Consider the following 27,605-nt stretch of genomic DNA (forward strand, 5'->3'; position numbering starts at 1 on the left):
GGTTGCACAGGGCAGCTGGGAGGCGGAGTGGTCTCAGGCCTCTTGAGTCTCTGGACAACTCCCTCCATCTGGTCAGCTCCTTCCCTGGGGACACTTTCTCAGCTTTTCCGACCCATTGGAGCCAAGAAAAGCAAACCCCTCCCCTGGCTGGCCCCACCACAGCCCCCAGCCCAGTCCTAGGAGTGGGGAAGGCTGCCATCAGACCAAGGCCAGGCAGCACATGGCTTGTTCAGATGGCCTTTGAAAGCCATCTCCCCAGCTGAGGACGGTCCTGAGTCTTCTTCCTGCTTTTGAGGAAGGGTCTCAGCTCTGTTTTGGCAGCTTCGCTCCAGGCGATCCTCTCTCGTGGGCTGGGCTGCATTAGAAACCCTCTCCTTGCTCCACCCACCCCTGTGTCCGGGTTTCCTGTTCACATTGGGACAGGAAAATGTCCCCAGGGCTGGGAGACATCCAAGGCGGCGGTGGTGGGTGGTGTTCTCAGGCAAGTTGGGAGATGATGAACTGACTACTGAAAACCAACTCGATTCCTGACCTCTAGCCAGAGAGGCAGGAGGGCGGGCGCTAAACCTTGTAGGCTTGTTTTATGTCAGCCTCTGAGACTCAGCTGACAGTTGGGCCCCAAAAGAGAAAGACACAGTGGAAAGTGTTTGCCTCGGTGGTGCTGTTTGGGGCTGTGATGGCAGCCGGCTGGAGGAAGCCCTTAGTGATGAGCTGGGTCTCCCAGGGCGTAGGGTGGCCTCAGAGATCACCTGGCCCAAGCCCTAGGTCTGCATAGAAGGAGACACAGTCCTGCAGGGCAGGGCACTCAGGGGTCACAGAGCCCCCTGCTGGAGCCCGCAAGGGAGCCCAGGTGTGTTCTCCACACCGCTGCCCCCTTCGGCCCCTGCTCCTGCTCTGCTCCATCCCAGAGGCACGGCCCGGGTACGTGGCACAGGCCCCCACCACAGGTGGCTGTTAAGTCTGGGAGCTGGGGCCGGGCTGGCCTGGGTACAGGGGGTCTGGGAGCCGTGCTGAGAGGCTATGGAACAGCAGAGGCCTGGGAGCCGAGTGAGGGCCACCCTGCATGGTCCCTGAGTCTGGGCCTTCCAGTAGCGTCTTGTCCCAGCTCCCTTTGACCCTTCCCACAGCCTGTCCCTGCTGTTGCTGACATCCCTCAATCCCAGGGAGGCCCTCACCCTAGGAAGGAGATTGTTTTCAAAGTGATTCTGTCTAGAGTGGGGTTAGCCATCTCCAAGTATCCACCAGGTCCAAAGGAACTTTGCAGCCTTAGACATTCACCTGGGCAGTGTCTGAGGCCTCTCCCCCTTGCTCTGTCTGCTAACTGGTGTGTCTGGTGGCCAGTCAGGGGCCTCCGTTACCCCCAGGGCCGGAACCGCAGCTCTTCATCAGAGCCTCTCAGCTCGCCACCTCCCACCCTCCAGGTGGTTCCCGCGTGTCCCTCAGAGTCCTTGTGCCCACGGGGTCACCATGAGTGGAGTCAGTTTCCCCACCAAGGGCTTCTTTGCCATGAGCTGACTTCTGCTCTGGCCTGGGGAACCATGAATGCTCCTTGAAGCTAATGAAACTGAAGCTTCAGGGCCCCATTCTTGGAGCCAGGAGCAATTTTGTGCTCTTTTTTTTTTTTTTTCTTAGAGCAGGATCCCAATGTTGACACTGATTTATTGATATGAGCTCACTAAGCTGAGATTCTGCATCTAATGTTGCATCTCAGGAGTTAGGAAGAGCTTTAATGATTTGGTTGGTTGGCTGAAACATGGACCAAAATGTGGCCCACCGTGAGCGAAATGGAAATGCCTGCTCTCCTTGGTTTCATGCGGAGGAAGGGATTCAAAGGCTTACGGAGACTGGAACGTTGGAGTGCATTTATCATCTGAGACCTCACCCACCCTGGGAAGGTCCAGAAGACACGCTTTCCCTCTGACTGAGGAATAAATGTGTGTGGGAAACCCTGGCGTTTCTCTGTACCCTCTCTGTAGGCCATTACCTCCCCCTAACTGCAGTGGGGGGTGACTGGATCCCAGGGCGGAGGGGCCAGGGGACAGCACTCAGCCTCCCAAGGCCGGGTGGGTGTGGTTCCCGAATGACAGCAGAGTCTGAGCAGTGATCAGAACAGCTTGACTCCTTCAGACCCATGGCATGGGCTGGTTGATCATGGTGTTCCTGGATGTGAAATGGGTAGGAAGCCTACTGAATTCTTACTTGTTCTAGAGGAACAGAAAATCTACGCTGAGAGAACAAAATTCGAACCTGAATCATAAACACAGAGGGTCACACCCCTCCTCCAAGTCCCAGACCCGAGCCAGGTTACAGACCCAGGACCCTTTGAATGAAGGGGAGGCTGGGTCCCCTTGAGGACAGACCCCAATAACACTGCCAAAAATGCACCCTGTTAATCAATTTCCCAGCCTTCCCCAAAAGGGACCTATGGCCTTTTACCAAAGTGTGCACTGGGGAAGAGGAAATAACCAGAACTTTCGGCACGACTGGACACAGACTCTGAAATACGCTGCTTCCGGGAGACTCACAGGTCGCTGTGGCCCTCCAGTCAGAGGAGGGGCTTGTGGAGGTCAGGTGGTCAATGGAGTTTTAGCTCAGGCCCATCTCACAGTGGGCCCAGTGCATCCCTGAGCCCATCTTGTGGTTATTTCCCTAATGCTGGAATTCATCATTGGAATAGACATACACAGTAGCTGGCAGAATCCCTAACCAAATCCGGCTTTTCCCTTGGCTGGGAAGAGCCGGGAGGACTTTTCATTTTCAGTTGCAGCGGCCCAGCCGAGGATTCTTCCTGCTACCCTGCCATAGGCCCAGACACCTCTTTCTCCAGCAGGCTTCCCCTGGGCCCAGAGCTGCCCCTCACTCCAGTCGCTCTCCAAACAGCAGGCCTGGGGCCGGCTGTCCATGCATCCTCCCCATGGCCTCGCCTCCTCGTGTCTGCACCCCCTGGACCTGGCGCTGGTGAATCGCTGGGGGAGGGGGTGGGCCGCTGCCTGCGTAGCGGAGGCCTGTGGAGGGCCCCCCTGCATTCCTGTGAGCTGATGCGAGAGGAAAGCAGGGCCGTCTGGGAAAGGCAGGAGCAGATCTGTGTTTGCTGTAGGCGCTTCGGTCTATATTAAGAGCTCAGTACATCTGTTGCTGGGTAAGGCCAGTGTTCACTGAACCCTGGAAGCAAGAGGCTGTTTCAGGCCTTGTGCAGCTGATCTCCCCCGAGTGTGCTCTCTCGCTTATTGTGGGGGTGTCCTGAGGAACAAGCTGGAGACACCCCCCGGCAGGTGTGTTCTCCAGGCCGAGGTGGGGGTACGGTGGGGAACAAGCTGGAGGTTGTGTTTCCAAGGGCAGGGGCCTTGTATGCAGGAAGTGGGGAGGGGCAGTGGTGCTTGGAATTCTTAACGGCCCTCCTACAAAGTTCTTCACTATAGGCTACAGGGATGTTGAGCACACACCCTGAATTTCCCAGGGTAGTCCTTTTTTCAAAGAGTCTCTGTCATTGGGTGCATAAGTACACTAGAATTATTACCAGTAGAAATTTGGGGTTAAGGAAAGATATTGGCGGTGTCTGTAGGGTTTCACCTTCCTCTGTGTTCACATCCCTTCATTCGGAGACAAAGCAGAAACTTCCAGGCCTGCCCTACCAGCCGAAACAGGACCCGCCCCCTTCTGCCCCGCCCTGGGCCAGTCGGCCCTGGGAGGCCCCTCCACTGGGCAGCTGGTGGCGATAACTGTCTGGCTGTCTGGGGCATCTCACTGGTTCTGCCAAGCAGGGACAAGCACACAGACCCCAGAGAGCTGGGACAGCATGAGAGGACAGGGTGTCGTCCCTGCCCTCCTCCTTTGCAAATCCCGCCATCATTCAGAGCCTAGCTCAAACGCTGCTCCTCCCCGAAGTCATGATGGCAACCTGGGGAGCCCTACCTTCTCTTCTTCCCTTTGTCTCCTTTAACCAAGATAGTTGTCACTGCTTCTACAAACACACACGAAGCCCTTCCTGTATGTGGTTTTAACTGCTTCACAAGTATTATAAACAATCTTTATCAAGTAGATCCCATTACCACTTCTAATTTGGAGATGGGGAAACCGAGGCACAGTAACCTTTCCGTTCACCAGTTCCTTACTTATTCGTTGGTTCTTGTTTTAGAAAACACTTTGGCTCACCTTGGTCTTTATTCTGCCTTCCAAAAACACATACAAAGGAACACTTCACACGTGATACAGGCTAAGAGCTTCCCTTAGGCTATGCTCCGGGGACACCGTGAGCCTCACTGGCTCCCAGGTGAAGATTTGGTAAGGTCTGTGGCCGAGTGTCCTGACCACTTTAATTTCCAAGCAAGTTATACTTTGATTCAGCCTATGGGGTGATTTAAGACTGTTCTTTGTTGCTTCTCATCGGATCCACACCTTTGATCCTGTATGTCGTTGGGAGAGAGTTTAACATTCACCTTGTTCTGCTCGTTGACACAGGGAAGAAACCACAGCCAATCATGTTGAAATTATCTGAAATGTTGGGGTGAGCAACCATTCTGGTTTGCCTGGGACTGACGGTTTCCTGGGATCAGGGGTCTTATCTCTTTTAGACCCCTTTCTGCATTTTGCGTTTATAGGCTTTAGTGTTATCTCACTACGAGTCCTTCCTCTTCTAGCATATAAGCTGCCTGGGGGCGAGGTGGGGAAGGAGGCCACTCTGCCCTCCCAGCCCTGCTCCCCAGCGCCCAGCGTGGTGCTCAGCGAGCGCCTGCCCACTCAGCTGGGCTGAGCTCCAGATGCGCGGGCTGTACCTGTTCCGTTCCCCCACCAGATCCCCAGAAGCCAGCACAGCGGCCAGTCCCGTACCCAGTACCCAGTTGTGGAAGGAATGAGGGGTGGGCGCCATGACGCCCTGGTCACCCGCCCCCTTGCCCCCTGCAGGATGTTTGCGGCCCGGAAGAAACAGCGCTACTGGCCCTTCTCCATGGACTGCACAGGCACGGAGGCCCACATCTCCAGCTGCAAGCTCGGCACTCAGGTGTTGCTGGACCCCGTGAAGAATGTCACCTGTGAGAATGGGCTGCCAGCCGTGGTGAGTTGTGTGCCTGGCCAGGTCTTCAGCCCCGACGGGCCCTCGAGATTCCGGAAAGCCTACAAGCCAGAGGTGAGGACGCGGCCAGAGGTCTGACCCTTTGGCACGGGGCGCGGGGGGGACGGTGGAAGTTCAGGGATCGGGCGGGGACCCCCCCCCCAGGAGAGAATGAGGAGAGCTGGCCCCAACTCAGACCACTTTCCTACAGGGCAGGAATGTAGTGGGACGCCTTTCAGGGCCGGCCCCACCCAGAGATGCCACCTCTAGAGTGCGCCGAGCCGCTGGGCCCCAGCCCCAAATCATCAGCACCCCGACCTGACCTCACACCATTGCTGCTCCTCTCTGAGACCAGAGTCCCCTCCGTGGAGGACAGATACCAAGGAGAGGAGAGCACTTCCTTATCCACTGCCACAGGCTCTGTCTGCTGGCCTGGCACCAAAGGCAGGGGTGGGGAGTCCTGCTTCATTTCCCGAGGAGAGGAGTGTTCTGGAGTTTGTGGGAAATTCAGTATGATTCCCAAAAGCACATGAACCCTGCTACAAATGTTTCCAAACATGTTTTGGTTTGTTCTGCAATAGAAAGGATAAAAATTTTTAAAAAGCTTTCACCAAGACAGACAAGGAAAACCCGTCATTCCCATGTCTCTGTCACCTGTAGCCCTCAGTCACATTCCATGTATGCAAGCAGCACCTGCGTGTGCACGTGTGTGCGTGTGAGTGCACTCAAGACATGCCAGTGTACATCTGCTCACATAAATAACAGCCCCGTTTCAAGTGTCCGATTTCTTAGGACGAGCAAACTGTCCTGACCATGGCAGGCTTGACGGGGCTTCCGAAACAGGGAGAGTGTGCTCCTCTATCTTCCCTTGAGCATCATTAAGAGGCAATTCATTTTTCTTTTTCCTACCCTTCGTTTTTCTATATCCACCAAAGGTTCTCAGTGATGTGCATGTTCTGCAAACTGCTCACATGGGACTGGTGGGTGGAAACAGCACATGGGAGGAGGAGGAGGAGGGGTAGGAAAGGCAGCTGCTCACCATGAGGGAATGGTCCCCCGTGCCAGATAACAGCTCCATGCTCACCTGGGCAGGGGTGAGTTCCAAGTCAGCTCTGACCACATCGGCGGCGGGGGGGGGGGGGGGGGGGGGAAGGCCGTGATGGCAGCCTCATCCTGTGTCTCCTTCCTCTCTCCCAGTCTCTCCCATCTTTCCCCTCTGCCATCTCCCCTCCCCATCAACATCTAAGGACCTGCTCTTGGGAGGGGGGTGATAGCACTCATCCGAAGGAAAAGAGAAACCCCGACAGGAGCCAGATAAACCATGTTGGGTGCCCCCTCCCAGGCTGGGGGTGGTGTATCTACACAAAAGAGAAAGCCTTCAGTGAAAGGAGTGAAATGAATGCTGTGAGCCCAGCCATCAACCAAGGGGTACAGGAACTCTTTGGAGTGCCTTCGTGACTCTTCCGGCAGGCAGCCATCCTTGCCCCCTTTGTCGCCAAGGGGCCTCCAAAGTGCACAGGCCCACCACACAGCACATGCATGCAGCCAGGTGACACAGACACCCCCGGACAGTGCCACCTCCCCCCCAGCCCCACAGCCCCCGCACACCCTCACTTGCCCCCCTGACACATGATGTGATCCTTCCTACAGCCTCAGCCTGAGCCTCTGAGCTTTTCTCATGTGTCATCCAGAATTCCAGACCCTACTGTTTTGGAATTCCTCTTGCTGTGTGGTTTAAAGCAAAGGAATCGAGTTCATGCCAAAGGAATTAAAAAAAAAGGGGGGGGGGAGCAAGCCTTACATCACATTTTCCCTTGGTTTCTTTCTTTCCTCCGGGGCCAGCTGACTCTGCTCGGCCACTGCCAGGCTGGGGTGAGGATCTTTGGCACTCTGCCTCCATCAGGCTTGGGTCATGGATGGTCTGCCCTCTCATAAATGAGCAGCCACCTTTCCTCCCCCTCCCTTTCCACTTCCCATGTGCTGTTCCCACCCACCAGCCCATAGGAGCAGTTTCCAGAACATGGAAGCCACAGCTGCGCATGCTAGACAGCTTGGGCCGAGCGGTGGGGGAAGGGAGAGGGCACAGCTCCACTGCAAACAGGCTGCAGCCAGCAGGTGTCTGGTTTGTTTTGTAAAGCTAGAAGGTTCTGGGTGTTCGGCACACGCCCCTGTCCCTTTTCTCTCCCTAGTGCCTGGCTCAGAGCAGTCCCCATGGCCTGTAAGCCTGGGTGCTATCACTATGCCCTGCCCTGCCCTGCCATGGCGGCAGCGACGGGGCACCGCCAGTGGGCAAGAGCCCTGTGGCCGAGTGGGAACCTTGGCTGGAGGCTGGAGACACGGGTTCTAGTCTGACGCCTTGGCCCTCAAGGTGGCAGGTGTACCTGAATGTCGACAAACACCACCTCCAGCCAGGCCACCATGGCTGGGCCATCGGCGGGTGTGGTCTGAGGACCACGGAGGCGCAAGTGGAACAATGACTCTGGTCTGATCCAGCACACACAGAACGGCTGCGTAGTCAGCCCACTCCCTCTGTGTTGAAGCAAATGAGCATCAGCAGTAACTCAGAGCCTCGAAGCCTTCTGAGCCCCGACCCACCCCCCCGCCCCCACCACACACACACGCACGCATGCACGGAAGTTGATGCAGACCAGGGTGTGTGGGCAGATGGAGTCATGTGAGCCAGCTCCCCTCTGGTAACATGTGATCCAGTGGGGCAAAGCCCTGGTGGAATATGGCTTTTATCCCTGTGTGATTAAATAAACCCTGCGAGGCGCTTGGGCTTCCAGGCTGTCGGTGAGCGCTGAGGGGCAGTTAAACTGTAAGCATCCCCTCTCTGCACAGCTAGGGGCGCTGCTTCTTCTGCAGAGAGGGCTCATTTGGACCTGGAGCAGAATCAGGGCAAGCGGCAGCCGAACAGTGGCCGCGCATGCGCGCAGCCCCAGGACAGACAGCAGGCTCCCCACCCCCGCGCAGGGTCCATTGTCTCAGCCCCGGCCTTCTTGGTTAGCTCCCTGTCTCCCCGCTCCTGCTTCTCCCCACCTGCAGAGCAGGCTCACCGGGAGTGTAACCGTCAGTGCCCCGAAGTCTAGTCCGCAGGGCTAGACTAGAGCACTCGGTTCTAAGCAAGGTAGAATCCCGGTCCGTCTGGAATCTGCCAAGTTTGGGGGTAGGAGCTGCTTTCGGTAGCTCTAAAGCTGGAGGCTCTGCACTGGGGCCATGGAGGGAAGTGCTGGTGGTAAGGCCCCTGACCAAGCCTGGGTTCGGGTGGCGATCGAATGAGGGTCCCGGTGGGCTCCTCCGTAGTCCAGGACGGGAGCTCCTGGAGAGCCAACGGTGCAGAGCGAGCATGGGCACCCCCCCCCCCCCCCCCGCGCCCTGCACATGCACACAACTCCAGCACAGTTTCAGCTCCTAGCCCGGGCACCTCGGTGCAGAGGGAGGCGGCTGGGAGGAGACGGCAGCGCCCACCTGCCGAATGTGCATCAGCTTTTGCACTCAGCAGGACCGTGTGTCTCTTCAGCAACCCCTGGTGCGGTTGAGAGGTGGTGCCAACATCGGGGAGGGCCGAGTGGAGGTGCTCAAGAACGGAGAATGGGGTACCGTCTGTGACGACAAGTGGGACCTGGTGTCTGCCAGCGTTGTCTGCAGAGAGCTGGGCTTTGGGAGTGCCAGAGAAGCCATCACTGGCTCCCAGCTGGGGCAAGGTAAGGACTGGGGAGGCGTTCTGTGGCCTCTTCACAGGGAGCACGGCATGGGGGGCCCAGCCCAGGTGGGCTGGCTTCGGGCTTTGCGGGGTCTTCCTGCTTTGCCTGCTCCCACCCGCGGCTGCCACTCTGTTTGAGAATGCCGGACCTCTCCCAGCAGTCAGAGCTGCAAAGGCTTAGGGAACACTGAGCCCCCATTTTATGAATTTGGAAGCTGAGGCCCAGAGAAATAAGTGAATAACCAAGGTGAGACAACATATTAGCAGCCAGTGAAGACCCTAGTGGAGGTCTCCCAGCTCACAACCCAGTGCTCCCCAGTCCCCCTGAGAAAGCTGGAATTCTCAGGCCCTTCCTCCAGGACAGGATCTCAGAATTCCTCCGGCCGTGGCCCATCCCAGGCACACAAGAATTTCAAAGGTCATCTTACTTTCCCACTCTGGTGTAGCACCACAAACTTTGTCTCCCTGCCACCAGAGACTAGGAACAGGAATGCCCCTCTCCGGATGTCACATGATGCTAACGAGAAGGGGCCTGGTTTTTATTAAGTGTTCTCTACAAATCTTTCATCTAAGCAGAGAACAAAAGTGTAAGAGGCTTTCAAGCGGGTCATTCCGTTGAGAACAAGATACACATGTGACATGAGGACACGACAGCTTCCCTTTCTGACAAGGAGGGTGGGGCGCCCTGTCCTGGGGGGAGAGGATGTGTCCATACTGCCAGACGGAGGGCCATCGCCCCACAGAGAGGAATGTGGTGAGGTCATTGGTCACAGCCTGGAGTAAGTAACAGCCCAGTGGACTGGAGAGAGAGCCCTGGGATCACAGATGCCCCGCTGGAGAGGACCTCAGTTCATCTAGTCCAACACCGAGGCATGGAGGTGTGGGAAGACAAGCCTGTGGTCACCCCCATGGCTAGTGGGGGAGAAAATCTGAAACCCAAGTCATCAGCTCTCAAATTTGGGCTTCTCCCAGTATGTCCACCATCTCCCAGGCCCCCCGCACATTCAGAACGTCTCTACCCCAATTCTGCAATCCTGCGAGCTTCCTGGGCGTGCACTGAAGGTTAGGGGTCTAGGCTGGCCTCTAACGTTGCTTCGTGCCACGTAGAAGCTTCGGTTATACCGCAGGCCAGTCCTCTTCTTCCCTGGTCATGGTGAGCTCTTTGGAGTTCCCTCGGATGGCCTGTACCCCCACAGTCCATGTCACTGATTGGCTGATGTGTTGGTTTGTGCTTTCCCAAGGCCTGCAGGACAAAGCCCGCTCATTCTGTGGAACAAATAAGCCTGGATGACATAAGCATCCCATCCCTCATGGGCGGGTGCTATTTGACCTAGTTATTTCACTGCCCAGAGCAGCCACAGGTTTCCAGGGACCTGCAGAACTCTGCAAGAAAGAGACAGTTGGCATTTTTGATGCTGTCCTTGAAAGAACCACTGAATGATTTATGATCTCCCGGCACTCTGGGCAGGTCAGTTCTGGTAGGCAGGAAGGGAAAAGTCCACAGTCAGTGTCAAATCATGGAGCAGACGGGGTCAGGTCAGTCCTGGCTCTGGCTGGTGGACCAAGTGACCACACCCGGAGTTTGGGTGTGAAAGGCAGGAACCAAGAGGTGAGCAGTCTAAGTCCTAGTCCCAGCCCTGCCACCTCCTTGCCCAGTGACCTTGAGCAAAAGCCAGGGTTTCAGATTCTACACTGGAGTCAGATTTGAGGGTTTGTATGGCCCCAGCCTCCTGAGATTCTCTGAGACCTGCTGTTATCACCAGGATAGCTGTTAGGTCGGAATCAGGCACTTTGTGCTTTGTGTTCCCCGGACCCCTTGCACACATCTGGACTCCAGCTGTTTGTTTCCATGTCCACCTCCCCCCAAGACCCAGTGCTGCATGAGGGGAGGGCCTGTGTCCTTCACCTCTGTGCCCCTAGTGCTGAGTCTGTACCCAGCTCATAGTGCTCTAGGCTGTTCATGTTACGAAGAATGAATACATGAATGAATGAGTTCCACTTGTGTAAGTAGGATCAGCTGAATAAACACTTGGTAAAGAAGTGTCAGCGCTCTACACCTTAGCTGTCCAACAGAAATATAATGGGAGCCATGTAAGTAATTTTAAATTGTCTCATAGAAAGAAACAAATTAATTTTGATAATGTATTTCCCTTAATCCAATATATCCCAAATATGATGATTTCAACATGTAATCAATATAAATGATATTAATGAGAGAGTGTACATTTTGCGTACCGAGTCTTGAATCTAAGGTGTGCCTTATACTCAGAGCACATCTCAGTGTGGACTGGCCACGGTCCAAGTGCTCAGTGTGGCCAGTGACTCTATTGGTCAGGGCAGCTCTAGAGCAGTGTCTTTAAAAGCCTTTTGCCTGAAATGCCCAAGCAGAAGTACATGTGATGGGACAGGCCATGCACATAAAGCTGAAACAGAAGTTTCCGGAAACAGTGCTTACGTCTACGACATACAAAACCCTATGTCCTACTGTATTCTACTGCCCTCTTAAAAAATGTGATTGTAACCGGCAGAGTTAACTGTGGGTCTAGAGTCCATGACATCGCTCCAGGGGGTTAGGCTTCTCCGCTGTGCCCTGCTTCTGCCCCTGGCCTGTGGTCCCCTTGGCCAGGGCTTGTTACCTGGGGGAAGAGCAGAGCCAAAGTGCAGGTGGGGAAGGCATCGTGAGGAGGAGCAATTCAGGGGTCAGTCCAGAACCCTGGAGCAGGCGAATGCTGGGAGTCAGGATGCGGGGTCAGGCCCAGGTCAACAGAAGGAGCCAGGAGCCCACAGACATGGCTGGGCATGCTCTGCTGTATACCCAGGCCAGGGGCCTTCAGGGACAGCGCCCACCCTGCAGAGCTCGGGAGTACGGGAAGAGGGTGAGAAACACTGGTTCTCCCATCTCTGTGCCACGAATGTGTATGCTTCAGGAACATGGGGCCCGTCCTCTGGGGCCCCACCCTCAGATGTCTGAGAGCACCGTGGGCATTTATGCAAGGGAGGCTGGCAGGAGACAACCAGTTGTTAGCTGGAGTCTAAAGCACGTTAGGCTCTTGCATAAACCTTTCCTCCCCTGGCCAGCCCTGTAGGCCAGTGATTCATAAGCGTTCATTGAAGACTGTTTGGGCCGGGCCCTGGAATGGAGAATTCATTTATTCCACAAACATTTACGGTAATGGTTTCTGCTCCCCGGCAGCTCACGTCACGTGGGGCAAACTAGAAATAACCTCCCTCAAAGATAACCTGCACTCAGAGGGGCGATACGAGTAGTGATACTGATACTATTTGCCATTTCCTGAGCCCCTGGTAACCGGCCATCCGTGGTGTCACTCGTTTCTCATAATCCCCACCCTGCTGGAGCGATGTTATTATTGCCTTTGATAGATGAGGGAGGTGGGGCTCAGAAAGCTCCCATCACTTCCCAAGGAGACGCAGGCCATCTCCAGTCTCTTCTCGCCTCCCAGGGAGAGGTGTCAACAGAAAATGCTGCAGGTGGGGGTGAGGTGGTGTCAAGCGGAGCCGAGCCGGAGGAAGGCTTTGAGATGTTCCTTGGAGGCGGGCCTCTAGCTAGGTCAGCAAAAGGAGAAGGTGTTCAGGAGGCAGAGAGAACATCCCCAGATGAAGAACACGGGTGCTTCCAAACCCTCCGCTCTTTTGAAGAGCAGCCTTCTGCTCGCATCCAGCACACGGGGCTTTTCTCTCCTGATGGCTCCAGAAACCCAGCGGAATCCCACTGTGGGGCCAGACTGCCTGGTTTGCCTCCTGGCTCCTCCATCAGGCCTGTTACTTCATCATCAGCCCCCCATTTCCTCATTGTATTGACTGGTGATGATTTGATGAGTTCATATACGCCATGTGTATAGGACAGAATCCAGCGCATAGTAAGCGCTCAAGAAATATGTGTCACCGTTGCCATCGTCATCCTTCTGACAGTCGTCAAACAAGCCCTGCATCAGATACGCAGGTCCAAGGTTGCTGCCTGTTTCTGTGTCCCCCCGAATCCCTGAGCTGTGGCCCCTGCTTGCCTCGAGGATTCTGTTCGGGGCCTGTGCCGTCATAGCCTCTCCACTCTTGAGTCCTTGGATGCTTCCAGCCATAGTCACTGTGTTTTAATCAATTTTATAAAATTCCAAGGAATTGGAAGCTTTATTGTTTGTGAATTGAATTTGTGAATTTCCAAGGAAAGGGAAACTTGGCTCTCACTTACTAACGTAGGTTGCTCCTGGAAGTTAATTTTGGCCTCGGTGAGCCTAGATACCGGGTGTCTCTGGAAACCTCCACAACGGAAATCACAGAAGGAACACAGACATGACGCCTGCCCTTGTGGGGCCTCCAACCCAGTGGGGAAGCAGACACGGAACAGACAACCACCTGAGTCTCGATGGGAGGCCACACGAGGGGGCCCAGCTTAGACGGGAATCAGAAAGGCTTCTCTAAGGAAGTGGTCAAAGCCGAGCCCTGAAGGATGAGTGAGAGTTAGCTGGTGAGGAGGGGAGGAAGATGGGCCAGGCAGAGGGTCCAGGCAGGGGAAAAGCTCAGTCAAGCAGCCAAATAATAGGTGATGTGGCAGCGGACAGAGCTGGAACGCTAAGTGAGAGGCCAGGTTGTGCCTAACAGGCCACTTGGGGATTGTGGATTTTACCCTTCGATGCAGTGAGAAGCCGTTTCAGGGACTTAAGATGGGGAGTGACTTGATTCAGTATGCATTAACAGCACTCGTGGGCTGCCCTGCGGCAAATATTTTAGAATGAGCAAGCAGGACGGAGCCTAGAGGCTATTGCATTTGTCCAAACGGGAGAAGACAGAATTCGATGAGGGTCATGACAGCAGAAATGCAAAGCACCCAGATTTAGGGGAGTGAACAGATGTGGCGTTGGATTCCTTGTCAACCACAGAGGAAGAGGGGTTACCAGAGGTGACCTCTGGGTTCTGGTGAGAACATCAGGCCGGATGGACTCCACTTCCCAGGATGGAGAGGGCTGGCAGAGAAGCGGATGGGAGATGGTTGTTCTGCTGGCCAGGGAAGTAAAGGGGACAAAAGAGACAACTTTTCCAAGAAGTTCATTCGGATGGAGACTAAAGTGACAGGCAGAGGGTGGGCTCAGGGGAGGGCGGCCGTAAGATGGGAGGTGTCTGAGTGTTGAGGGGCAGGACCCGAGTGAAAGGAGGATGGTGAGTGAGGATCAGGAAAAGAGAGGTGATCCCAGGCAGGGGGTGGGGACCAAAGTGGGAGTCAGTGCAGCCCAGAGCTCCCAGAGAGAACTGGACTTTGATGGGCTAGACAGAGGGGAGGTAGCCCTGTGAGCTGAGCTGAGCTGAGCTGAGCCAACAGGGTCAGGTTGGGGATTCTCTTTCCCCAGCAGTGGGGGGCTCCCCTTGGTTATCTGGGTGCATGTGACAGCTTCCCTGCATGTTCACCATCGGTCATTTGCCAGATGATTTGCCCTCTCTGCCCCAGCAGGGAGCACTGGCAGGAGATGGGCTGGGGAGAGGAGGGAGGCCAGGTATCTCTTCCCCCTACAGGGTCCCTGCAGGCCGCTGTGTCCCTCCTGGACCAGGAATAATGGCTCTTTTTTTTTTTTTAAGATTTTATTTATTTATTTATTTGAGAGAGAGAGAATGAGAGAGAAAGCACATGAGACGGGGGGAGGGTCAGAGGGAGAAGCAGACTCCCCGCCGAGCAGGGAGCCCGATGCGGGACTTGATCCCGGGACTCCAGGATCCTGACCTGAGCCGAGGGCAGTCGCTTCACCAACTGAGCCACCCAGGCGCCCCAAAGGGGTAATGGCTCTTAACAGGTGCCCTTTCCACATACATTCTTTGCTTTCCTGAGTCAGACACTAGCATCCTGCCCTCACTCCTGCTGGCCTAGGGGCCATTTCTGTGTCCCACTCTCATTAGCCTCTGAATGTTGGACTGTCCGTTGTGATTCTGTGATTTCCCTACACTCTGTCCGTACCTTTATTATCTTTTTTAAAAAGATTTATTTATTTACTTTAGAGAGGGAGAGCGAGTGGGGTAGGGGCAGAGAGAGAGGGAGAGACTCCTCAAGCAGACTCTCTGCTGAGCATGGAGCCTGATGTGGGGTTCGATCCCAGGACCCTGAGATCTTGACCTGAGCTGAAATCAAGAGTCAGCTGCTTAACTGAATGAGCCACCTAGGCGCCCCCTACCTTTATTTTCAAAATCCTTTTTTCTTAACTATGTTCAAGTCATCCAGTTTGAGTGTGCCATCACTCTCCTGCAGGAACTCTGATTCTATAGGGATAGTCACCCCTTTCGGGTTCAAAATGCACAGAGTATTAAAGTTGAAGAGGGAACTTCGATGTCTTCTCGTCCAACTCCTTTATTCAGGAAAGAAAACCAATATTCAGAGAGGCTGAGTGGGTCGGCCAAGGTCACACAAGAAGTTTGCAGCACATTTGATTTGCTTTTAGGGGAGAAGTGAATCCCAAGACAAAAAGCAATTCTCTCCTCTCCAGGAGAGGAGGCCTGGAACCTTGAGCTGGTTATGGGATGCAGTTTGGAAGAGTTTTGAGGGTGGGAGAAACACGTTCTTACTGTCTAGGACTTTCTTGCCCACTCCAGAAACTTACCTTCAGAAACTGTCAATAGTACCTGTTTGTTTTCCTCCTCCAGGGATAGGACCCATCCACCTCAATGAAATCGAGTGTACCGGGAATGAGAAGTCCATTATAGACTGCAAATTCAATGCCGAGTCTCTGGGCTGCAACCACGAGGAAGATGCTGGCGTGAGATGTAACATCCCTGCCATGGGCTTCCAGAAGAAGGTGAGGGGCTGTGTTCTCTTTCAGTCACTGAGTCCCAGAAAGTACGGGCCAGGTGGCCTCACACTCAAGGGTTCTAACAGGTGGTGTTCGAGGGCTCCACTGCTGTCACTGTTAACGACATTGTCGCCTCACATTCATTAAGCATGCCAAGTGAGAAAATGCATGGATAGGCACACTGTCCTTAGTGGCACCCTGCGGGGGGACTGGACTTGTGGTGTGATCGCGACCCAGTCCTTTCTGTAAGGGACTCAAGGTCCGTAGCACGTGTGACACCCTTGGCATGGTCCCTGTCCAAGGACCCAGGGGAACTACATCGGCAGCAGGTCTACAAGCTACACAAGGGTAAGCACAATACAGACAATATTTTGGGACAGAAAACTGTGTTTTGGTAACCAGAGGGAAAGAAAGGGGAACCTTAACAGCATTATACCAGAGGCACACCCTTCCTCTTCTGAGATGGAGTCTCTAGAAACCTACATCGTGTCTCCTGGCTTGGGTGATCTTTCCCACAGGGGGAGCCAAGATGAATTCCTCTCGGTCTATCCAATCCTACAGAAAGGCCCAATACATCCTGTTCATTGCTCTTTTTTTTTTGCAAGGTTTATTGAGTGATAGCAAAGTGATAGTAAAAATCTCCCAGGGAGGGAGGGGACCCAAAGGGGTTGCCCCTATTCAGATTGCCCTTCACTATCCCATGTATTTGGTTGGGTCCTCTGCATCATCTACTACCCGGCTGGCATGTTGGAAGAGTTTCTTAAGTGCTTATTTTAAAAATGAGCAGCTGCAGACACATCAGGGTGCAGGATGGCTCCCTAGTTGGGTTCTTCCTTTGACAGTGATTCTTGACCTTGGCACCGGCATGCCCAACTGGTCAGCCACAACATGTGTTGCACAATTCACCGCCCAATGGGACCCAAAATGCGGCCCAAAATGGGACCCCAGCAGCCCTCAGCCAAGCCGTGCATTTGCCTGTGGGTGAGTAGGAGCATGGGCCTCAAGCCCCCAGCTGCGGGGAAGGCTTGCCATCTCTAATTGTCTGGCAGCATTGCAAGATAGCTGTACAGAGCTATGGAAGGTGACAAGCCACGGGTCCTGGCATGCTGTGGCAGCCTTCACTTCAGGCTGATTGGAGGAGGGTGGAGTGAGGTTTTCAACCCAAGTGAAAGACGTAAGCCAAAGAAAGTAATGTTTTCCAGATGGGTTTTGTGGTTGGGATGGCTGAGCCAGGCTGTGTGCTCGGTGATGCCAGTGGCAGGACCACACTCCCAGCACCAAGGGCCTCACCCTTGCTTGGGCCCTCCAGGCTCTGGCAGGTGTTCCCTGAGCTCACACAGGAGGTGTGGGGAGTTTTACACCTGCTTGCCATCCCCCGGGAAGAAATGGGCAAGGTCACCTGTGAAGGAAAGTCCCACGGGCCATACGGGTTGTGTCGCCACTGCAGCAGGCCAGCCTGTCACGTGGCATGGCTGGGGCTCCCACGGGCATGGGCAGCCACGCCAGGCAGAACCATCCAGACTCCCAGCTGTTATCACTGTGTTAGTTTGCCGGGGCTGCCATAGCAAAACACCACAGACTAAGAGACTTCCACAGATAAAATGTTTGTCCTCACAGTTCGAGGGGCTAGAAATCCAAGATCAAAGTGACGACAGGGCTGGCTTCTCCCGAGGCCTCTCTCCTCGGCTTGCAGATGGTCGCCTTCTCGTGTGTCCTCACGTGGCCTCTGCATATGCATCCCCAGTGTCTCTTCCTCGTCTTGTGAGGACACCCGTCATATTGCACGGGGCCCACCCTTAGGACATCATTTAACCTTAATTACATCTTGAAACACACTTTCTCCAGATACAGCCATATTAGGGCTTAGGGCGTCAGCACAGGAATTTCATGGGGACACAAGTCAGTTCACCATCACTCACTGGGTGATTCCTTATTTAATTTCTTTGAGGCTTGAGTTTACTCCTCTGAGAATAAGGAAGTGAGAGCGATGATTTCCCTGGCTTCTCTGCCACCCCCCTTCGTTAGGAAATTGACTTTTCTCTTGAATGGCTACTAAAGACCACGGACTTGGAACCGGGGGGCAAAGCTTCATTCTGCTCGCTGCTGGCGGGGAGGAGCCGAGCCCGGGAGGCTCTGGGAATGTCCAGTGGGGTTACCGGGCGACCACCCTTGCTGGCCTCCTGCCCACCTCTGAGCCGCGGGCCTCCCCTGGCCTGGCCTGGTTAGCGGGACCAAGCCCGTGTGTGGAATGTGAGTTGGAAGATGCCCGTGCTTCCTTTCAGGCTGACATCTGGGTCGTGTTCCCTCGCCTCCTCCCCACTCACCTCCCAAAATAGGTGTGGGCCTGGTTAACCACAACCTTATCAAACCACGATGCAGCCTTGCTGGACTCCACTGGCCGGAAGTGTTTGGCTTTCCCTGTTGACACTCAGGAGAATGCCGCTGCCTTCTTTCAAACCCTAGGCTGCCACCCTTGAGAACCAAAGGAGTAAGAAAAGGGAAATGCCAGGGTTATTTTGAGGACGATTGACCTTCCCTGGCATCCTCACTGGGTGATGAGGCCGAGGGGTGAGGGCCAGAGGCTGCTGGCTGACCCGAGGCCTTTTGGGGTTCTGCCAGTGCTGGTGATGTCAGAGCACCTGTAGCTAGTGCGCCAGGCTGTTTCCAGAATGCTGGCGCCTCGGAGTGGGGCCCGGGGCATGGAGGGCTATGTCCTGCGCCATGTTAGAGCTTCATGGCTGGCCTCTTCCTTCCTCTAGTCCTCTCTAGAAAATGCGAGGGTGCCTGGGTGGCTCAGTTGGTTGGGCGACTGCCTTCGGCTCAGATCATGATCCTGGAGTCCCGGGATCGAGTCCTGCATCGGGCTCCCTGCTCAGCAGGGAGTCTGCTTCTCCCTCTGACCCTCCCCCCTCTCATGTGCTCTCTCTCTCTCTCTCATTCTCACTCTCTCAAAATAAATAATAAATAAATCTTAAAAAAAAAAAAAGAAACATTACTCATGAAAAAAAAGAAAAAAGAAAATGCGAAAAGGCCCCCAATGCATCTTGAAGCACCTAGAGTCCTTCCAGAGCAGTGGCACCCTGGTCCCTGTCACAGAGGCTGCTCCAGGCCTAGTTAGCCTTGGAGAATCACAGCAGCAGCTCGGAGCCTCGGGAAGGGCTTCAAAGAGAGGCCCCAGCTCACCACTGGTAACCGCGTGGTTTCCTTACCCCAGAGCCAACGTGCAGCCACGACCCTCAGCCAGAGCCTCCGAGGCTTCCCGTGGCTTTAGGTTGTGGGACAGGGATGCTGCCACATGGCCAGCCAGTTTTGGGCGGGCTGCACAGGCAGAGATGCACAAGGGAGAGAGTCCTCTGGAACCTCCTAAAGGGAGCCCTTCACACCAAGATTTAAACTTGGGAGCCCCCCTGCTCTCTGGTAGCAGGACAGAGTGAGAACGGGGTTCTTCCGGCTCCCCCATCTTCATAGTTCATTGGCCTCGAGATGACAAAATGAAGTCAGTTTTCAGGCGGTGGTGCCCATGAAGGGGGCCGCAGGAGGAACCATCCACCCCTGGTGCAGTCAATAAGGCAGGGCACAAATAATAAAATTAATAAAATAAAATAAAATAAATAAAATAATAAAATAAAATAAATAAAATAAAATAATAAATAAAATAAATAAAATAAAATAATAAAAATAAAATAAAATAAAATAAAAATAAGGCAAGGCACAGTCCACAAGGAATTCAAAAATGGTAACAAACCCGTTTAAAGTCATTCTGCTCTTAGCTTCACTGCCCACTGGCATTCAGAGCTTCAGCGCTCCCCTGGCCCACTGGAAGGGTCCACACCCATGGCCTCCACCTCCCCAGGTGCACAGGCTTGGTGGGGGCAGCTGGAAACCACACCGGGGCGGGGGGTGGGGGGTGGGGCGGCTGGAGGGGATGGCCTGTGGTTTCCTAGAGATGCCCCTGATGGGTTAAGCACATGCCCCACCCAAGGTGCTGGCCCTTCCTTGGCATGTTGAAGCTGGGTAGCCTGCCTTCTGCCATTCTGAGATTTTCTAACTGGCGCTGCTCATCTTATTGGTCTGCGTTTTCACATAGACCCAAACATATGTTAGTCATGGGTGAAGTACGATCCATATCTAAGACCACGTCCAGTGCCCACCTTCACCCTGGGCTCTCAGCCCAGAAACACTCAGGAAGACAAACGTTGGCCTCCCAAAAGCCAGCCCTCTTCTCGCCTGCTCTGACCCCTCCTATTTCTTCTGAAGAGAGTTTTGATTTCTGATGGGACTCTCACCCTAATAAAAATCATTACTAGGATGCTAATATTTCTCGAGCACTTACTGTGTGCCGGGCCCTGTGTGAGCACTTTCCATGAATTACCTCGTTTAATTCTTCCTCTCCACAAGCCTGGGAGGTAGACCCGGCATCGTGGCTGCCCTTGGTTTATCTGTTTGCCGGCTGACCTCATTGACCTTTGCAGGCCCTAAGTCCATAATAAGAATTGAGACCTGTGCCCCAGGAGTATGCTGTTGCTAAGGATTGGCAAGCCAACAGCCCAACGTGCTCAGGGTTCCTAGAGTCGTCATGCCTTGTCCCAAAGGATGAATTCCTAGGCATATAAAGGAAGCTGGGAAAGGTGTTTGGATTAGGGGTAGCATTTTTAGAGCCCTTCCCCAATCTCCAGATGGCTCTGCTTGAGCTCACCTAAGTTGATCCATGCTTTCAGTCCATAAGACTGATGATTCATTCATTCCAAAAGTAATGTTGGAGAACCTAATGTTTGTGAGGTACTGTCTTAATTAATCGATCAGGAAACCGCACAGATACGGCTCTGCCCTTGGGAGCTTATATTTGAGCGGAGGAGACAGATTTTAAACAAATTGTGAGTTAGCTTAATTATAACTGTTGTAAATGCTAAGAAGGAGACGTGTAGGGAGCAACAGAGTGTGTACATGGCCACTGACCCCAGTGAGAGGGAAGTGTTACAGGGTACGGAATCTGAACGGTGAACAAGGATCAGCCAGGCAGAAGGGCACCTGTATGTAGTGCGCTTACACGTGTGACTTACTGCGTGACTCGGTCCAGAGAGTTAGGTAGCTGAGGAAACTGAGGCCTGCGCGCCTGGAGGTGGGAGAACAGGGTGCAAGCGTGAGCATTGGAGCAAGGGGAAGCCGCTGCCATGTTCCAAGCAGGGAAGTGACACGAGCTGGGGTTTTTCAAAGCTGACTCTGGCTTCTGACCAGACGGTCGATGCAGTCCAGAGCGGAGGCAGGGAGAGGGGAGGAGGTCTGGCTCAGGCAGGAGGCAATGGCGCTGGGAAGCAATGGACTGGAAAGAGACTCTGGAGATAAAATCCACAGAGGAAGGTTTTGACCGGATGCGGGGGCAGAGAGAGGGGACGGTGTCGAGGATGGTTGCGGGATTTCTGGCTTGTATGACAGAGTAGACTGGGGATCAGCAAAGGGCAGCTTGCAGGCCCAACCTATCCCTCTGCCTGTTTTTGTCATTATAGTTTTACTGGAACACAGCCATGCTTGGCCATTTACCCATCAGCCGTGGCTGCTCTTAGCTATGCGGCCGAGCTGAGTGGTTACGACACGGAGCATTTGGCCCACAAAACCTAAAATACCACCTGGCCCTTTACAAAAAGTGTGCTGCCCCGGAGTAGACGGTGGTGCCTTTTGCTGCAATGGGGAACAAGGGGGAGATAGAGCACAGGTTTAGGTGGAGACCGAGAAGATGCCACGTTCAGATTTGGGGTCTCCCTGGTGCCAAGTGGAACTGTCAAATAGGCAGTTGGTTCCAGGGTCTCAGAAGGGAGTTCTGGTGGAGAGGACAGTGGGGGCGGGGCAGATGAGATCGGGAGCTGGAACCAGCCGAGCAGAGGGTGTATTCTAACATTTAAGGCCCCTTGACGCATCCTGCCAGGCGTCTTATTCTAAGGGCAGCCCTCCCCAGTAGTCTCATGGAGGGCAGCAGGGAGTAGGGGCAGGTGCCGCTGTGAGGCTCGGGGCGGGGGGGTCAGTGCACAGGCTTCTAAGGCCTCGGGCTGCCTGCAGGTGGGGACCTAATACATAAGCCCATACTAGGCAGGATGCAGGTGCACAGTAGGCTCTCAGTGATGCTGTTGAATTTGACTGTGTCCCAGGCAGGAACACCCTGGCTTGGGGGAAGTGGAGATTGATGGCAATAATGCTGGGGCAGCCCCCCTCTGTTCCCACCTGGTGACTATGCCTTTCTTTCCACAGCTGCGCCTGAATGGGGGCCGGAACCCCTACGAGGGCCGGGTGGAGGTGCTGGTGGAGCGGAACGGGTCCCTCGTATGGGGGACGGTGTGTGGCGAGAACTGGGGCATTGTGGAGGCCATGGTGGTCTGCCGGCAGCTGGGCCTGGGGTTTGCCAGCAACGCCTTCCAGGTGAGAAGTCCCCACCTCAGCCCCCTCCATCCAGCGTGACCCTGCCCCTCTCAGTCAGCCCCTGCTTGCCATGCACCTTCCCTAGCTACCCAGGAGGTGGACAGCAAAGTGCCCTGGACTGGGGGGAGGGAGGCAGGAACCTCATCCTGGCCTCCGCTCTGCTCCTCACAGCCCTGAGTCCTAGGGTGAGTCATGTTCCCCTCTGGCCTCTGTTTCCCCGCTACAGAATAAGGGGCTGGACTCTGGCTTCCAGGGTCCACTCTGCTTAGAGCACTGGGATTCACCCTGGGCTGAGGGCTGATTCTGGGGTGTGCTGATGTGCCTATGCAGAGGGAAGCAACTCGGTCCTACAGCACAATGGAGACCACCCAGCCCAAGGCCCAACACCCCAGATGTCTTGGCTCACTCCCTTGGAGGCCCCTCCGGACAGACCATGTTTCCCAACTGGTGTCTGTACTCAGGCCTTCTCCCCTCGATTGGCCGGTAAACCTCTAAGCCTTGTCCCATCGTCTGTGCCCTCCTCCCGCCGGCCCCTTCCTGAAAGAGAGCTGAAGGCAGCTAAGCCCCTGCCCCTTTCAGAAGGCAGCAGATGAGAGGCAAGAAGCGCTTTGGCTCCAAAAATCATTGACGTCTGGAACCTGTATTGTGAGGACACATTGTCAGAAGGAGGCAGGAGGGAGAAGGCAGAGATGAGGGGCTTGAGGTCTGTTCCCCTCTGTAGCCCCACCAGCCCGCTGTATAACAATCTGGGGCAAAGCAGCCATCCTCCCATGTGTCCCTTCTCCTCCCTGTGGCATGGAATGAATAGTCCCAGGTCCTCAGTGTCCTGGCTCCAAACACTTTCTCAGTGTTTGGAGAAGAGGAAATGGCTGGAGCCCCCATCTTGCTTTGCTAACCCTGACTGGGTAGCAAGGGGAGCCCTGTTCCTCGGAACCGGATTTCTTAGGGAGGGACTTGGGGCAGCTCCGAAGCCTTGCTAAACCTGACTGCCTGCCACAGGCTGGCTGGGTCCAGGGTAGGAGCTGAGTCCTGAGCAGAAGGCCACCTTGTGGCTCCTCATTCCAGCGTTCAGAAGGGACGGGCCTCCGAGAGCCCCGCCCACACCCACCAGGGTCCTGGCTTCCCATAGTGTCTGTGCTAATGCTGCTTTGACAAGCCAAGGCACCCTCTGGGGCCCCAAAGAGAGAGGAAAAAACAGTGCCATTTAGCAGAGGGTGCATCCAGCTATTTTCGTTCCTGGTCAGCTCATTCTTATGACACCTGGGCCTCAGCAGGGTCATGACGTGGGCCTGGATCTGCCACCGATTACACACCCTGTCCCTTCTCAAGGCCCCAGTTCTCTCTCTAGCGGATAAGGGGGTTCTCGAGGTAAGCAGAACCAATAGGATGTATGCATGTTGAGCTTTCACGTGTAAATAGATGTCTTCTCTCCTAACCAATTCTGATCGATTGGTCGTTGTCTCCCGGGAGCACTGTGCCGAGGGTTCTGAGAGCACGTGCAGGTTTAGAGGAGAGAGGGCTGTGATGGACCAGTCACATGTCTGCCCTAGGCTCAGGGCTGGGGAGCGAGCAGCATGAGTTACAGGTGCCTGCCGTTCCTGACACACAACACTGGACAGCCGTTTGACCAAAACCTTAGCTACGCTTTCCCAGCGGGGACCAGTGGCAGAACTGGAGCGTGAGGGTCTCCCCCACTCCGTCACCCACAAACTGCTGACTCTGTGGACATGGCTGTGTGTGCCTCTGCTGTCTCTATCAGAAAAAATGGGCTCATTTAGCTTTAGGCTTGGGATTTTCCTGAGGCTGAAAGTTGACAGAATACGAGAAAGTAACAATTCAGGGTGACACACTTCCCATTTCCTTTGATTCCTCCAGGAGACCTGGTATTGGCACGGAAATGTCTACGCCAACAAGGTGGTCATGAGCGGGGTGAAGTGCTCAGGAACGGAGCTGTCCCTGGCCCACTGCCGCCACGACGAGGACGTGGCCTGCCCCCAGGGTGCAGTGCAGTACGGGGCCGGAGTTGCCTGCTCAGAAAGTGAGAGTCCCTGGGGGTCACATGCCCCCTCCCCACCAGCCTCCAAGAGGGGACCAGGAGTCCCACTGGTTATTCCTGGCCAGGCTCTGGGGCCTCTGCCACGAGCTGAGCCGACACTTAGCCTTTTCCCTCGTGAATCTGGGAGGTGTAAGAGGCCCCGGATCTGGCCAGAGAACTTGAGAGCAGACCCCACCTGCCATTTATTAGCTGATCTTGACAGAGTTAGTTAACCACTCTGATCTCTAGTTAGTGGTTTTCCTAGACAATGGAAATTAAATGTGACAGTGAATATGCACAGGTGCACAGAAGACAATGAGGCACCACCTTTTATGGTCATGGAGAGCTAGGGGAGGTCAGACCTGAGCTGGTGAGCTTCATGCACCCACTGACCCCTTTAGACCCACCCAGCATTTTCTAAGCCTTGTAAGGAGGGACTGGCCACCCTGGCGTGAGCTCATCTGGGCGGACAGCACTAGCTATTCATCCTGTCTGAGGAGGAGATCATCACCCTTACTGGCCTCCCCAGGAGGAACATCCAAGCAAGAGAGAAGCAGTCAGGGGCCTTTTCTTTGCTTAATTTATTTATATTTGTAATATACCATCATTTCCAAGAGCAAAGTAACATAATATCAGCCTAAATAAAATTCAAGGTAGCATAAGAGAAAAGGAGATATGAAAAGTAGGCCTGGCAAAAAGGTAGTGGCTCAAAATGGAACTGAGAGAGGGGTTAATAAAAAATACATACTATAGAGTCCTAAACATCTACTGTTGGGAGGTCGTAAAATTCACCATGAGCTTCCTAACAGCCAAAGGAAAGAAGGAAGTCATTCACAATGTCCATGAAGTAGAAACACACCCATGAGATTAGAGGAGCCCACTGTTCTAGATTCTGAGATGGAAGGGAATTTCTCATGCAGACAGACAGTTATGAGATAAACAGTGCCCTTGACTCCTCATGGCAAGTGAGAAATGAGTTTCATGGGGCTCTGAGAACCCCTCAGATTAGTCTAAAGGCATCACTCAGGGTTACTATGGGGGGGGGGCAGTGGCCATTTGGGCCAGGAACACAGCTCTTGGCGGATCTGGCCTAACGCATGTTAGAGTATTCAGAGATGAAGCATATTCTTCAGGACACCCTTCGTAATGACTTTTTCTCATCCAGCCAGTTCCACCCTGTGTCTGCACGTCTTCCTCTCTCTCTCTCTCTCTCTCTCTCTCCCCTGACCCACCCCCCACCCCGCCACACACAATCCATCTGTATTGTTACCTTTCCGCGTTTTCTCGACTCCCCCTACCTCTTTCCCTCCGGCTTCCTTGGCCCGTGTCCAGATGCCATTCTTGCAGACTGTATCCGCGCAGATGCTCCTCCATGGGATCCCCACAGTGACACATGTCCCTTCGATCGCTCCCCCTCCCCAAAGCCAGAATCAATGCTGGTCTCGCACTCACGCCTCCGTCCTGTTCAAACCCGCAGCGCTTCAGGTGAATACAGGGACTGGCACAAGGCGCGTGCTGTCCAGCCTCATCTGGGGCCGCCGTCCACCTCCCACCCCTCCTCGCTGGCCCCGCCACGGAGGCTTTGGCGCTCCTTCATGCCTCGGGGGCCTGGGCCATGCTACTTCGCCTTGTAGAGCTACTTCCTGTAATCCCTGCTCCTCCTTCCAGGGAGAAACTAAAACCTAACTGCATCCAGGGAAATCCTTCTTGACCTCCTCCCCCTGCCCGACTGGGTCCCCCGGTTATAATTTCCAACACCTTCCATATTTCTCCTTCTAGCTCTGATCACAACTGTAATTAAGTAATTAATATGGGCTTCTGTCTGTCTCTCCTGCGACAGTGTAGGGTCTGCCTTGTTCAGCACTGTCCAGAGAGCCTAGGGCAGGGTTTACTAGAACACTTGGCGGACAGGTGGATGAAGGCATGCTTCCGATGAGCTTCTGGTGGATATTTTGGATGTTAGGGAGGTCAAGGCCCTGTTGCATGGCAGGTGCTGAGAACACGGCTCCCAGGCTACCAGCTCACTGCAGACCATGTTTTGTTCAGACTCCAGAGCTGGAGCTAGGCTGGTCTCCTCTCAGAAGAGAGAGCAATGGAGACCCCTTTGCTCAGCTCAGACATAAGCAGAGGGGCTGTCCATTAAGTACCGACTAGGGTATAGACAGTGAATAAGAGACCCATCACACCCTCCAATCAAAGTGTGCCCGGGACACTGAGCACCGGCAATGCTGCGTCCTAGCGTGTGTCCTCCAAGAGGAAGTATTCCTCAACAATTGAGAGCCCTCTAATTGATGTCTTCTACTCCCTACCCCACATCTCATCTGTGTGCCCCCTTCCGACTCTTCAGTTCCACATCCAAACCCTGCAGGTGGATTTGCTCTCTAGAGGCTGCCGGACCCAGGAGGTACAAGTGTGTCTTGAGAACATGCAGCCCTTCTGCCCAGCAATTTTACTTCTAGAAACATATTCTAAAGAAATAACTTAAGTTTCATACACAGATTTACTACAGGATGTTTATCACAGCTTTATCTTTAACGGTGAGACATGGCAAGCAACCAGTGTATCTAAAAATATGAGATAGGGTTATGAATTCAATATTATGTAGCCATGAAACGCATGTGGTAATGGATATTTATTAACAAGGAAATACGTCAAGATATATTTTAAGGGAAACAGTATTAGCAAACTGTAAATCTACATACAGTATTACACATGTCGTAAACTGTATGTGTATCCTTCCCAGAAGGATCAGACCAAGGCATTCCTGGTGCTTCCTCTCTGGGATGCACAATATTATTGCTATTGTTTGTTTTTTATTACAGAAAATCTCCGGCCACCCAAAAGTAGAGATAACAATATAATGAACCCTCGTGTTTTGCCCATCATTTTGCACTGATAGCTGTAGAGGTGTCCAAGAGGACTCTCAGAGGAGGGGAAGAGGAATTTGGGGTAGCATTCCTCAAGGAAGGGGACCTTGAGAGCCCATGAGACAGTCCCAGCTGGTGGTGCTAGGCAGGGATGGGGGTTTGTCCCAGCTCAGGTGTCAGAAGCAAAAGACTTGGGAGGGGTGAGGGGTCTCTCGTCTTGTTCGAACATCGTGTCTGCCCTCCCCAGCTGCCCCTGACCTGGTCCTCAATGCGGAGATTGTCCAGCAGAGCACCTACCTGGAGGACCGTCCCATGTTCATGCTCCAGTGTGCCATGGAGGAGAACTGCCTCTCAGCCTCGGCCGCCCAGACCAACCCCACCACAGGCTACCGACGCCTTCTGCGCTTCTCCTCCCAGATCCACAACAACGGGCAGTCTGACTTCCGACCCAAGAATGGCCGCCATGCGTGGATCTGGCACGATTGCCACAGGTGAGCCCTCCTGCATCACCCGCCGGCTACGCTGGCCCAACACGCTGCAGGGCCCGCATGGGATTCAGAATCGCGGGGTCCCTCTGAGACAGCCAAGAGGCCATACACCCAGGAGGCAGGGAGTCCGGGTCGCCACAGTGGCCTTCCACATTTACCGAGCCATTCTCCAGTCCCGGCTGCCCCGGCCCCACTCACCTTCCCCGAGCCTGGTCTCTTTCTTGCCTCCAGTGCCTAATGTTAGGAAACAAACTTGGAGTACCCGATGTCTC

At 54.2% G+C, this 27,605-nt stretch overlaps 1 protein-coding gene across 6 annotated transcripts in view; it reads left to right on the forward strand.

Moving 5' to 3' along the window:
• LOXL2 (lysyl oxidase like 2) overlaps positions 1-27,605 on the forward strand; it is an 88,782-nt gene that overhangs the window by 50,055 nt on the left and 11,122 nt on the right. For 4 of the 6 annotated variants that reach the window (XM_035726206.1, XM_035726209.1, XM_035726211.1 and 1 more), the window contains 6 exons: positions 4,903-5,125; positions 8,550-8,754; positions 15,390-15,541; positions 21,776-21,943; positions 23,819-23,981; positions 27,093-27,336. In XM_035726206.1, the coding sequence (XP_035582099.1) occupies positions 4,903-5,125; positions 8,550-8,754; positions 15,390-15,541; positions 21,776-21,943; positions 23,819-23,981; positions 27,093-27,336 (1,155 nt within the window). The remainder of the gene's footprint in view (positions 1-4,902; positions 5,126-8,549; positions 8,755-15,389; positions 15,542-21,775; positions 21,944-23,818; positions 23,982-27,092; positions 27,337-27,605) is intronic. The other 2 variants (XM_035726207.1, XM_035726208.1) reach the window with 2 other exon arrangements.

This window comes from Zalophus californianus, chromosome 2 (assembly GCF_009762305.2).
Source record: "Zalophus californianus isolate mZalCal1 chromosome 2, mZalCal1.pri.v2, whole genome shotgun sequence".
Classification (NCBI taxonomy): Eukaryota; Metazoa; Chordata; class Mammalia; order Carnivora; family Otariidae; genus Zalophus; species Zalophus californianus.